This window comes from Stegostoma tigrinum, chromosome 23 (genome assembly GCF_030684315.1).
Source record: "Stegostoma tigrinum isolate sSteTig4 chromosome 23, sSteTig4.hap1, whole genome shotgun sequence".
NCBI lineage: Eukaryota > Metazoa > Chordata > Chondrichthyes > Orectolobiformes > Stegostomatidae > Stegostoma > Stegostoma tigrinum.
In genome coordinates, this window is record NC_081376.1 from 24,598,430 (window position 1) to 24,611,827 (window position 13,398).

Here is a 13,398-nt window from a genome sequence, read left to right on the forward strand (position 1 = left end):
CTCTTTCTGCACCTTCTCAGCAACTGTAACATTGTATCCTGCACTCTGTTCTGTTACCCTGATGCACTTGTATAGTATGATTTATCTGCAAAGCATGTAAGACAACATTTTTCACCGTACGTATGACTGTAATAAATCAAATCAAATATATCACTTTATAGAACTGCTGCCAGACATGCTAAGTTTCTCCAGTTTTCTTTTTTCGATTGTTTGCTTCAGACTTCCAACTGCAGTGTTTTATTTTTAAATAAAATCCAAAAGAACTGTGGATGCTGTTTTATTTTTAGTTCAATGAATGGAAAAGGCTTTAAGATACCCGGTGATATGCAAGCCACTCAACAATTGGAGAAGCTACTCTACGTACCACAGCAACAGTTAACACTTTATCAGGTGTCCAGCCATGCACATGCGCAGCTTTAATTCCCGGCAAGAGGCAATCCGTCCTTACGATAGGTCACTTTACTCCTTGATTGTCACTAAATTAACCAATAGAGATGCGGTTCTACACAGCGGGAAGTCGGGCGCTGGCGTACTGTCAAATCAGAATGGAGAGGCGGCACTTCCTGTTGGGCCGAGGCGCATTGTTGTGCTATGACGTAAGGAGAGGGAAAATGGCGGAGGTAGCAGCCGCCGAGCGGGGGCAGTGATCAACGCCAGAGCCCGGCACCAGGGATAGGCGACAGGCCAAGGCCGGGAGAAGACTGGGTGGGGACCGTGTCCATGGCGAGAACCACCAGCCAAATGGTAGGTAATGACCTGCTGAAAACGCAGGTCCTAATGAGTCGGTATGTGGAAATCGTGAGATTAACACACACACACACACACACACTCTGTTCTGTTCAGAGAACATCAAGGAGACGACAGGCCTTGATGCAGGCCTGTCACTGGGGAGCAAGCTAGGGGGTGAGGGAAGACTGTCTCTTGTCACTGTATCGGGGCTCTGTTATAACAAGGGCGGAATGGCACTGTTGCGGATTGGGCACCGGTATTGCCGCGGATTGGGAGGGGCACTGAAGCCCTTGGTTTGCTCGATAATCTTGTCAAGGTGTGTGGTTTGGGGATTGGGAGTGTGGGGGAGGTGAAGAGAAAGCCAGTCCACGGACATGGAGGATTTGATTAGGGAAGAGTGGAGATGTGATGGTCTGGTAAAGGAAGAGTGGGGGTTTGCAGTGGCTTGGATGGGGTGATTGAGAGTGAGAGATTGTGTCTGGGGAACAAGGGTGCAGAGGCCCACCGATCTTTTGGAGGGTAAATGGGAATTTGTGTGTAGGTGTGTTTGGGAGTTGAGGTGTATGCATCTGTCAAGGATTGAAATAGGTGTATTGCCTCTCTATGGTTATGAGTATTGAGGCAGCGATTTGCATGGAAGTGTATGTAGTGTGGTGGGAAAGAAGTGTGTGTGTGTGTGGTTGAGGGAGACAAAGTGGGTGAACATCGTGTTGTGGAAACAAGGAGAAGTGGAGTGCAGGTCCATTTGTGGGCGGTAGAGAATGCATGCCCATGTGGAGGGGTTTGGGTGGAGAGAGAGAGTGCTGTTATGTGGAAGTGGCAGAGAGGGGAAGAGCATGTACACATGGGTGTGTTAAAATGTGTCGATGTTGGGAAGGTTGTGATGAGAGCATGTGGATATCTGCAGGTTGGGGATGAGTGGAAATAGGGATGTCACCATGTATTGTTGATGAAGCCATGCATGTGTTCTTGCAGATGTGATATGGCATGTATCATGATGAAGAATGTGTGTGTAATTGCATGGTGCAGGTATATATGCATGCCAAGGGCTATGATGCATGTGTGTTTGAGGACATGGGATATTTGTGCCTAAACATAGACGAGGGGTGTGTGTTTTAATTTTTGTACACGTGTATGGGGGGGTAATGATTAGTTTCTGAATGTTGTCTTGAGTTTTTATGTGCAACAGTATCTATTCACTCTGTCACTTAAGGACTTGCAGAACATCCTTTTGAAGTAGGATGGAGGTAGGATCAGTTTGACTACTTGGAATAAGTTATTTATTAAACAATACAGGATTTAACTACTGAAAGACTTAATTGGAGTAAGGCATAGCTTTTGAAATAGTGTAATTGAATTTTTTGTTTATATCCATCTGTAACAAAAAAAACTTAAGTCAGCTGGACAATAAAGTTTCCTTTCTGTAGATTTGAATGCAATACCGTGTCAAAACAGGCAATGTCCCAGTGAAACACAGTTTTGTATAGCTTTTGTTCCAATATCCTTTTCTGAATTTCAAAAGCATCAATCAAATGTATTACAACCTTTTTATCAGTTTTTGGGATATTGATCAAAAGTTCTGGTGCTAATGTACAGTGATAGTTGATGGAGATGGTTGTGTCTTGCACTGTTTATGACTGATTTATCATTCACTATGGCTGAGGAAATGCTTCGTTGGATTGATTGCTACTTGTTTAATCTTTCATGGCTTGCTGTTTGAACAAAACTAGGATTTTGCATTTAATAAACACATCCTAGAAATTCTTGCCATTGGTCTTAGAAAATAGATGTCTGACATCAGTGAATTGTAAACTGACTTGAATCTTTGGTAATGACTTTCATTTTCTAGTAATGAAGCTGAAATAGTCTTCACAAGTGGTTTAAAAACTACCCTTTTTAATTTTATACTACTGTTTGCCGTATTTTTGTTTTCACTTGGAACTGATCAGCTATATTCTACTGGTTAGCTTCTCTAATGAAACCTGTTTAGTTGTAATGAACAATCAACAACAAGGTGTATTTTGTATTTCATGATGTAAAACTGAACTGTCTGTGCACTTGCAGAAAGGATTGTAGTCCTGTACTTAAACTGGTGATTTTTTTTTCTTAAATCAGTGATAAACAATATCAAGCTCACAAGATGGTCAGCCAACTGCATGATGTGGCACAAAATCATACACATCAACATATATCCTTAAAGCTGTGTGAAAACATCTGGGCTAATGAGACAAAATCAAACTTGGTTCCCCCTTTAGCTCCCTAATCAGTCTTTTCTGTGGGGAAATGTATGACCAAGTGAGTTTAGTTGGTCTGTACTGCCCTCGTGCAGAATAAAGAATCACTGTTGAAGTACAAAATGATGCCAGTGCTGAATGTGTCACACTGCAACATGTAGGATATAGAGTAGAGAAAATTGCAGATGGCATAGAGTATCTGGAGAAGAATTTCAGATCTGGACTAGAGATCAGGTATTTTTCAGCCCACAAGACTTTCAATCTTCTGATCAGCTAAATGGTGGCCTATCAGTACGTCGAGTTTTAGTTTAAACAGAAACAGCAGTGGTGTTCCTTTAATGTATGGATATTTGAAGATGTCTGTATTGTAAGTAGAAGCATAGAAGATTGAAACAGGAGTAAACCATTCAATCCCTTGAGCCTGCTCTGCCATTCAATGTGACTGTAGCTGAACATTGAGCTCAAATCTAAATCCTGCCCTCCCCCCCATATCCCTTCCTTGAAAACACATCTTGGCCTCAACCACTTTCTTAGTGAATTCCACAGGCTCAGCATTCCATGGGTGAAGAAATTTCTCCTCCCCTCAGTTCTAAAGACTTTACCCATTGTCTTCAAACTATGATCCATGGGCCTGGACTCCCCCATCATTGGGAACATCCTTCCTTCGCCCAAGGTCTCTTGTCCTGTTGAAATTTATAGGTTGCTATGAGATCCTCTCCACTCTTTTAAACTCCAAAGAATACAATCCTAACCAACTCAATTTCTTCTTGTATGTCAATCTGCCATTCCAGGAATCAATTTGGTAAACCATCACTGTGCTCCCTATGCAGCAAAAACATCCTTCCTCAGATGAGAAACTGCTCACTGCATTCCAAGTGTGACTTCCCCCATATTTTGCATAATTGCAGCAAAACAGCTTGTTCCTGTACTTGGATAAAGTCATAGTGACAGGATGCTGTCCTGGCTAATGGTAGAAATGGGACTCATGAAGATCACGGATCACAACACAGTCCTTTTTCTTTTATGAGTTGAAAGGTTAATTACATAAATTTCTCTGGAAAATCTGTTACTGGGATTTTAAGTTTACAAATTACAATGGTGATTGGGCTTAAGTAATGTGCGTACAGTAGATATACCTGAATATTTTAACTGATTACAATTTTTTTCCTGGCAAAGTTCCTAAATAATGTGATTGAGTATTTTGAGGGTGAGAGATGGAAGAAAGTGGGCTGAAGCTGGCCACATGACATGCTGCTTTTTCCTCACAGTTGTTTGTCTCTGTTGTGGTACTGCTGTAATTACCCCTTGGTGCTGACAGGAAAGAGAACTACCCAAATCAGTAGTGAAAAGGCTGTTTAAAATTGTCAAAACAACCCAGGTTCCACAGCATGGGGATGGCAGGGAATTGCCACTAGTATCGCGGTTTGAATATGGGCCAGAGTTTACTTGCACAGTTGCATACTGGAGAACTATCAGGGGAGAGAGAAAAACAAAATTCCCCTTAGGGTGCAAAAACATACTTTTTTTTTGAAAAGCCCTTTTTTTCATTTGTGTTCTGTTTAAGGATATTGCTGTTTTGTTTATTTATTCTGCCAGTGCACCTGTAAGGTTTAATTCTTTTGTGAATTTGTACACTCGCATTTTAATATTTGAATGTTGCCTAATCTGTATTGAAATGTTTAAATTTATACTTTTAAATCTAATCATCATGGGACAAGCTCAGTAATAGGCGGGAGATGGGAAAAAGTGAGATATGTAATACCCCTCCCTAGTAGCTGTGAATGTGTAACATTTTGAGACAACCATATATTGGATGTCCCCCGGAAGCCAGAACGGGATCTTCTTTTAGTAAAGACCTCAGTGAACCAGTTTGAGTTCCGTAGGAAAGTGAAAGTAATTGGTAGCTGTTTCAGAGAGCTGGCACAGGTAGGATGGACTGAATGGCCTTCTCCCAAGTTGCGTTAATCTATGATTTCTTGATTTTTCCAAAGTTTAACAGTTCTCAAGGTTGTTTTACAGCTAACAGTTCACAAATTGCAGATTTATTGAATTCAGTTACACAGCTAAGATTTGAACTTGCAACCTCCGGATTGCTGCCCAGTGTCATAACTATTACAATATCTCTCATTTTAGGTCAGGGGATACTTTATTAATTCATTGGCATCAAAAGATTGAACCAAGGTACCCGGAGAGGTATCACTTCTCTCAGTAGTAGCTCTGCAAGATTTGCTAGAAGTTGTTGGTTTTTGACTGTCAGAATGTAATTCCAGCAAGTTGTTTGTTTTTGACTGTCAGAATGTAATTCCAGCAAAGTACACAAGTAAATAAAAAGACAGAATTTTGAAGATCTTAGAACTGACATTCTATCAATATCTAAAAGAAAAAGGCTTGAAATAAATGGTACCAATCTAAAGCAGTGATTGACCCATGTTATTTTTAAGGAGTTGATTGACCTGGTGTTTCCTGAAATTCTCTTTTAGATTCCATCTAAATTACTTTTAGTTCCTCTTGTGTAAATAAGTGTTTATTTACATCAGCCAACACAGATGACAGTCGCTTTTTGTCAGGACTCAGATTTGTTTTTCAATAAGGAAAATCATTCAGTGTCACTAACTTTGACAGAAACACACGAGCTACCAAATTAGTGTTTTTTTTCAATCTTTTCCTTCAGAAGAAGCATTACTTAAAAAGCAGTTTCTATACTCCAGTGATCAGACACCCACAAATGAACCACTAAAATATTTTAGCAAGCTACTGACATGCTACTGAGGAGCACATAAGTAAACAGCAGGCCCTTATGCTTTAGTTCCTAAATTAAATCAAACCTAATTTCAACTATGCAAGTTACAAGCCTAAAGAAAAAGATAAACAGGAAGGACAGCAAGCTGTTATTAGACAGCAGCTTGACCTTGCAAAAGTGTTCGTTTAGTCACAAGTTGAATATTAAAGGCTGCTGTATTTATTAGAAGCAGACTTGCAAATTAGTCAACGTTTTTCCACACTCAGAACTACAAGCTAATCAGCATTATTACTGCAAACAATGCAGGCTTGGCAATAATCTGTATCATTAAAATAGCATGCATATACACAGACAGACATAACATTATATAGTTCATGTATACCTATAGCACCACAATCTGTCTGTCCCAATAAGGTTAAGGTTGGTTGTGGGGATGGAGTGGAATTGGAAAGGATGAGAGTATCCACTTCAGATCAGTATTGAATAATTTATGCGAATGACATATGGAAAGAAATTAAGCTCACAGTTAGCTGTGATGGCCTATGTGGATTAATAGCATAACTTTTACTTTCTGTTTACAAGTACGTTGTAACGTCAACACATTATCCACTGTCCCTCCTCCTGTTTTAAACATCATATCTGCTTCCACCATCTCTGTAGACAGTGTGTTCCAGGCCAGCACCACTGGTTGTATGAACATTTTTTTCTTCTCAGTCCTGCTGCATTTCTTGTCCAAAACCTTGAATCTGTGCTGGTAGACCTTGTGCCATCAGCAGTAGGAACAGCTTTCCTTTGTCTACCTTATCTAAACCTGTCAAATGCTTCTATACTTCTATCTAATATGGCCTCTGTATCCTTTACTTCAAGGAGAACAACTCCTGTTTCTTCAACATAGTCTTACAACTAAAAGTTCTCATCCCTGGAATCATTATGGCAATTCTTTAAAGGATCCTTTCATCCCTTATAAAATATTGTGACTCAAACTGCATGCAATGTTCTAGCTGTGGCCACAACCAGCACTTTAAACAGTTTTGGTGAGACCTTGCTGCTATTATACTCTGGATCTTAGGCTTCACAGAGTGATACAGCATAAAAACACACCATTCAGCCCAACTCCTCCATGCTGACAGGTTTCCTAAATTGAACTCGTCCCATTTGCTGTGTTTGGTTCATATCTCTCTCAACCTTTCTTATCCACATACCTATCCAAATGTCTTTCAATGTTGTAATTGTACTTGTCTCTACCATTTCCTTTGGCAGTTCATTCCATATATATACTAATGTCTGTGGAAAAAGTTGCCCTTAGGTCCTTTTTAAATCTTAACCCTCTCTCCCTAAACCTCTGTCCTTTAGCTTTGGACTCCCCTACACTGCGGAAAAGATTTCAACTGTTCCTCTTATCGATGCCCCTTTATAATTTTATAATCCTCTATAAGGTCACCCCTCAGCCTCCTGTGCCTGAGAGAAACTAGCCCTAGCTTATCCAGTTTTTGCTTACAGCATAGACTTCCATTCTTGCTAAAGTTCTTGTGAATCTTTTTTGCCCTTTTTCAGTTTAATAATGTTTGTCCTGTAGCAGGGTGACCAGAACTATACACACACTCCAAATGTGGCCTTCCCAATGTTTTGTACAGCTGTTATGTGAAGTCCCATCTCCTGCATTCAGTGCTGTGATCGATGAAGGCAAGCATGCCAAACACTTTCTTCAGCACCCTACCTGTGATGTCTCTTTCATGGAGCTACGTAACTGCATCCCGAGGTGTCTCTGTTCGAACACACTCCGCAGGGCCCTACCATTAATTGTGTAAGTCCTGCTGTGGATTGACTTACTGAATTGCAACATCTGGAACTTATCTGAATTAAACTGCATTTGCCATTCCTAAGTCACTGGCCCAGTTGATCAAGATCCCTTTGTACCTGTAGATAACGTTCACTGTCCACTGTACCACCAATTTGGTGTCATCCACAAACATACTAACATGCCTCCTACGTGTTCATCATTTACATGAATAATTTGGATGACAAACAGTGGACCCAGTACCGATCCTTGTGGCATTCCGTTAGTCACAGGCCTCCAGTCGGGAAAACAAAACTCTACCACCACCCTGTCACCTAATGTCAAGCCAATTTTGTATCCACTTGGCTATCTCTCCCTACATCCCATGTGATCTAACCTTACTGTGTTCTTGAATTATCAGAGGATATTGTCCTCTGAGATTCTATGTTGATTTAAAGACATCTAAATTTAGGAGTGCTTTAATAAATAATTATTGCTGTGCTATTATTCCGTTGTAAGGGAAACACCTCATTTTACACCAGTCTTTGTATTTGTAATGGAAGTAACAACTAAGCTTAAAGGAGGAATGAAAAATAGGCTGCCTTGTTGAATATAGATTGTAAGTGCAAGTTGTGGAGATGTGTGGTTGGGAGCATGGTTGAGATTTTTAAGGAAAAATAACAGAGAAAAAACAGTGTGGGAAGTCAGGACTGATTCCTGCACCAATTCAGGAATTGTTAGCCATCAGTCAAACTCTGCGTGTATCCTAATATTCACAATCGTATTTGCCCGCCACTCATTTGCTCATTGGCTCCGTGCCTGACAGTGCAATACTGTAATGTAGCATGTCCCTAAAGTGAATCTACCATTCCTTGTTTCTTCAGCTGTCTGGGCTTTTAAAGCTGGGGTTCCTGTCCGAAACACTTCTCCCTCTTTTGTGATGCTACTTAAAACCTATTTCTGTGACCAAGCTTTTGGGCATTTTTCCTGATAGTTTGTGAAATTTTTGTTTCATAGCTCTCCTCTGAAGCACTGTGGAATGCTTTACCTTCTTAAAAGTGCCTCAGTAATGCAAGATGTCAGTGGTAGGTAGATGGATGTCTTACAAACACCCACCAGTATGCTTGCTTGGAGAAGCAGAAGAGTTTGAGTAGTATGATGCAAGCTTATTGTGCTGATATTGGGAAAGTATTTTTCTGTCTGATGATAGCACATCAGGAAATGGCCCTTTCCTCTTATGTGTTTAATTTTGAGTGTGCATGAGGCACAAAAGAGCTGGACAGAAACTGCTAATAAAACAACTATCAAAAGAATGATTCTGCATTGTTCAGGGTATTTTCTAATGTAATTTTCTACTTGCTCTTCCTGTTGGCTGTCCAATTTGACAGGTTTACTGTCGGGTTGTGACCAGCTATGAGAGCATGTGCCTTTTGAACCAACTGGCAAGATTTCACAGCCATGAAGATTTAGTTCGAGATTGTTTTGCAGTAATGATCACATTTAGGGTAATTTTATTCTGAGGCTAGAACAAAAGGAGAACACTCAACTATTTTCATACAGCCTTTTTAAAGTTTAACAGTGCTTAAACAGAATTATGGTCATTCCTAGACTACAGAAAACACCAGAGGAAATAGAAACTATTTAAAAACAAAGCAGTTGGAAGAAGCATGGTTTTGCATTTCAATGTCACAAAGTTTTCATTTTCACAGTTCTCTAAACTCTTAACTCACCAAACTCTCTTTTTTAAATGGAATACACACATTTGTAACCACCTAATTCTGGTGTTCCTCAGGACTGGTGAATTGAAGGCCATATACTTTGCTTAAACTACAATCGTCCGAGACCAAAGCAGAGTGTGCATACCTGTTGATTGATACCTTATTTTACATTTAGTCTCACAAGTTGATATTCAGTTTCTTTTTAACTAGTTCCAGTCTGCTGTCTACTAGTTTAACTGAAGTTTGTCATAGTTCCAATTTCTGTTGGCTCTAGAATCAAATATTTTAAACAATAATGTGCTCAGTGGACTGAGTACAGAGTGGAATCTATTTCAAGCTAATGCCCATATATGGTTGGTTGAGTCAGAGATCTGTTTTGTTTTTCAATTTTTTTTTGTCAATAACACTCCCTATGCAACTACTAAGAAGCACAGAACAAATCACTTTAGATAAGGCTTCTTCCCTAGTACTGTTACACCTCCCAACAAAAAAAATCAACAATATTTGACAAATAGTTTTTCTCCCAGACAGCTGATTCACGTTTATAAAATCACTTCAATCCAGTGTACCTCTGAATAAAATTGTCTAAACAGCCAGTCATTCAATGCTGTCACTGATGTTAATATTTTTTCAGGAGCTAATGTATTTGAGTCCTGGGGGTGTTGACACACAATTCAATAACACAACAATTTGATCAGGAACGTAAAAATCTCCCAGCCTTGACTTATAGAACATAGAACATTACAGCACAGTACAGGCCCTTCGGCCCACGATGTTGTGCCGACCTGTCGTACCGATCTCAAGCCCATATAACTTACACTATTCCACGTACGTCCATATGCTCGTCCAATGACGACTTAAATGTACCTAAAGTTGGCGAAGCTACTACCGTGGCAGGCAAAGCGTTCCATTCCCTTACTACTCTCTGAGTAAAGAAACTACCTCTGACATCTGTCGTATATCTTTCACCCCTCAATTTAAAGCTATGCCCCCTCGTGCTCGCCGTATCTCCCTCTTGTGTGTTTCTTGTCACTTCTTTGCACCATTCCTCTCCCTTTGCCTAAGGTGAAGATTCACACATACCACAACTGATTCTCAATTCTTCAGCATCTACATAAGTAATATTAGACAAACCAGTGAGGCTAAAGGCAAATCAGTTCCTGGCCCTGACACCTTGCATTGAGGATCCTAAAAAAGTAGCAACAGAAATTGTGGATTCATTGGTGTAATTTTCCAAAATTCCTTGGATTCTGGAAAGGTACTGGAGGATTGGAAAATTGCCAGCATGTCACCTATATATGTTGTTGGAAATATATTGGTATCAATTATTAAGGAAGTAATGACAGCACTTTGGATTACAATTTTCCAAATCAACCACAGTCAGCATGGCTTCATGAAAGGGAAATCATGTCTGACAATTTTTTTTTTAGTTTTACAAGTAAGTTTCAACCAGATTGAATACAGGGGACTAGTAAATCTGTTATATTTGGTCTTCCAGAAGGTGAAGAAAAGGTACCTCCCACAACATTAAATCATAAGATAACTGCCCATGGTGTTATGGGGAGTATATTGGCATGGATAGAGAATTAGCTCATGGGTAAGAATCAGCAAATGGGGATAAGGGTTTTTTTCTTGGGTTGGCAACTTGTAACCTGCCACGTTCCACAAGAACCACTGGGACTGCAACTGTTTACATTATATTAATGAAATGTATAAAATTCTTCAGGGACTTGACAGAGTCCATGTATATGTTTATAGCTGAAATAGATTCTTGATCAGTAGGGGAGTCGAGAGTTATGGGGAGAAGGCATGAAAGTGTACATGAGAATGTCAGATCAGCCATGATCCTGTTGAATGGTGGTGTGCTCTCAAGTGGCCAGGCAGTCTGTTCTGTTCCCATATCTCATCGTCTTAAAAACAGTACCAAAGTTTTGAGCACTGGTTGAGCAATTCAAGACGAAGAATGCAGTGTAACATGCAACAAATATAAAGTACCTTTTATAAATGAAAAATACCAAAGCATTTCATAGAAGCATTATAAAACAAAATATGACATTAATCAGGAAAACTTGACGTTTCGGATTGGGACCCTTCTTCAGAAATTTCTGAAGAAGGGTCCTGACCCGAAATGTCAAGCTTTCCTGCTCCTCTGATGCTGCTTGGCCTGCTGCATTCATCCAGCTTCACATCGTGTTATCTCCGATTCTCCAGCATCGGCAGCTCCTACTATCTCTGTGACATCAATCACCCTAGGAAAATCAGCCCTCGTACCCAGTCTTGATTGTTTTTACACCTAGAAGGTGCACACTTCTGGAATTTAAGTCACTTAAGACGGTGACTCCAAATTTAATCACTTTTTCAAAAAGAGGGCTCTGGATACCAATCAGCAGAGAAGATCAGTAAAGTGTATAGTATTTTCACAATATAGGGACCTTGAGAAGAGACCAATGAGCTATTATCGTCTTGTTACACTACAACGAATTTGCAGACAGTAAGACCCTATCTATCGACATTACTGATACTACATCATTATCTCTCTTTAGGAGATATGGACTGATAAATTGAGTTTTGTCAAGGAGAGTGAAAGAACTCCTTGATCCAGTACCTTCAAATCTTTTCCATATATCTGAACAGACAAACTGGAGCACTCGCCATCCTCATGAAAGATAGCACCCCTGCCAGCTCTCCACCCTCTCAATACTACACTTAATGTTGGCTTAATTTTGTACTCATGTTTTGGGTGTCAGGCATGAACTTCATCATTTGACTCTAGTAATATCATTTGAGCAAACTAACATGGGAATGAGATCTTAATTTGCTTTTTCCTCTTTCCAACTTGGGATGTCCTGCTGTTGCCAATCTAACTTAGTCTGGGCAGGATTGAGTGAAGTCAGCATCTCGGATGTAAAATCACTTGCAAAACTCAATATTGCCTTGTATCAATGACCTTGTTTACAAGATTGGTGAGAACAATGGAAACTTGCTTTGTCAGTTGCTCCCTCACTAATGAAGATACAATAGACTGGATTGAAAGAAGTACAAGTGAAATACTCAGCGATAGTAAGAACTGCAGGTGCTGGAGTCAGAGATAACACATTATGGAGCTGAAGGAACACAGCAGGCCAGGCAACATCAGAAGAGCGGGAAAGCTGACGTTTCAGGCCGGGACCCTTCTTCAGAATTGGGGGAGGGGGAAGGGAGCTCTGAAATGAATAGAGGCGGGGTGGGGTTAGGGAATGTAGGTGGGGTGGTGATAGGTGAGAGCACCTAGGCAGTGGTGGGGATTCGTCAGTGGGGTGGGAGGAGTGGATAGGTGGGAGAGAAGATGGACAGGCCAAGGAGGTGGGGATGAGAGGGAGGGTTGGTCATGGAATGAGGCCAGGGTGGGGAGATTTTGAAACTAGTAAAGTCCACACTGAGACCATCCGTTTCAGAGCTCCGTTCCCCTCCCCCCACTTCTGAACAAGGGTCCAGACCCGAAATGTCAGCTTTCTTGCTCCTCTGCTGCCTGATCTGCTGTGTTCCTCCAGCTCAACGATATATTACAAGTAAAACACTGCTTGGACAGTGAAGAGGGAGGAGATGAATGGGCAAGTGTTACACGCTGTGTGAGTGAATGGGAAAGTACAACAGAGCTCTTACATTGGGTGATTACATATCTGTCTGCAATTCTTTACAGATAAAGAAAAGCTTGTCCAAAGCTAGCTCAGTATCTGTAGGTGACAAGCAAAATATCAATAATTTTCCATCTCATGCTGTTCCCGTGCAGATTATGGTATTTGAACAGAGACCAGTCAGTAGTGCATTCCTGGTTTTAACTGGTCATTTACTGTGATGATAGTTGTGTGTGTTTTTGTTTTGAGGTGGAATTTTAAATCAGTGTCATATCAGTGATTACTAATTACCTATGTCACTCTTTCCAAAGCCATGATTCTAAACTAGTTCACGCCTTCTGGAACATTAAGCAAATTTGTTTAGACTATGGGGATTTATGACCAGAAAGAGAAACATCAAACCAATAACTTGGAAGCCTAGGATGAACAAGTTTTTAATGACCTGTGATGAAATCTGGTCAGATTTTGGTTTTGGATCTGACTTGTCAATTAGTAACAATGGCTGGAATCTTGGCACATAAGTCTGCAGCTAGTGTTTACTTTAGATCCAAAGAATTTGAGTCTACCTGATATTGCAGGATCACCT

The 13,398-nt window shown here is 40.4% G+C and overlaps 1 protein-coding gene across 4 annotated transcripts in view; it reads left to right on the forward strand.

Annotated features, from left to right (window-relative positions):
* The first annotated feature begins 581 nt into the window (after positions 1-581).
* Positions 582-13,398, forward strand: part of LOC125462230 (3-phosphoinositide-dependent protein kinase 1) — an 84,213-nt gene continuing 71,396 nt past the window's right edge. For all 4 annotated transcript variants that reach the window (XM_048552002.2, XM_048552001.2, XM_048552003.2 and 1 more), the window contains exon 1: positions 582-744. Coding sequence is in view for 1 of the 4 variants with exons in the window: in XM_048552000.2 (XP_048407957.1) it covers positions 721-744 (24 nt within the window). In the remaining 3 variants the exon portion in view is untranslated. The remainder of the gene's footprint in view (positions 745-13,398) is intronic.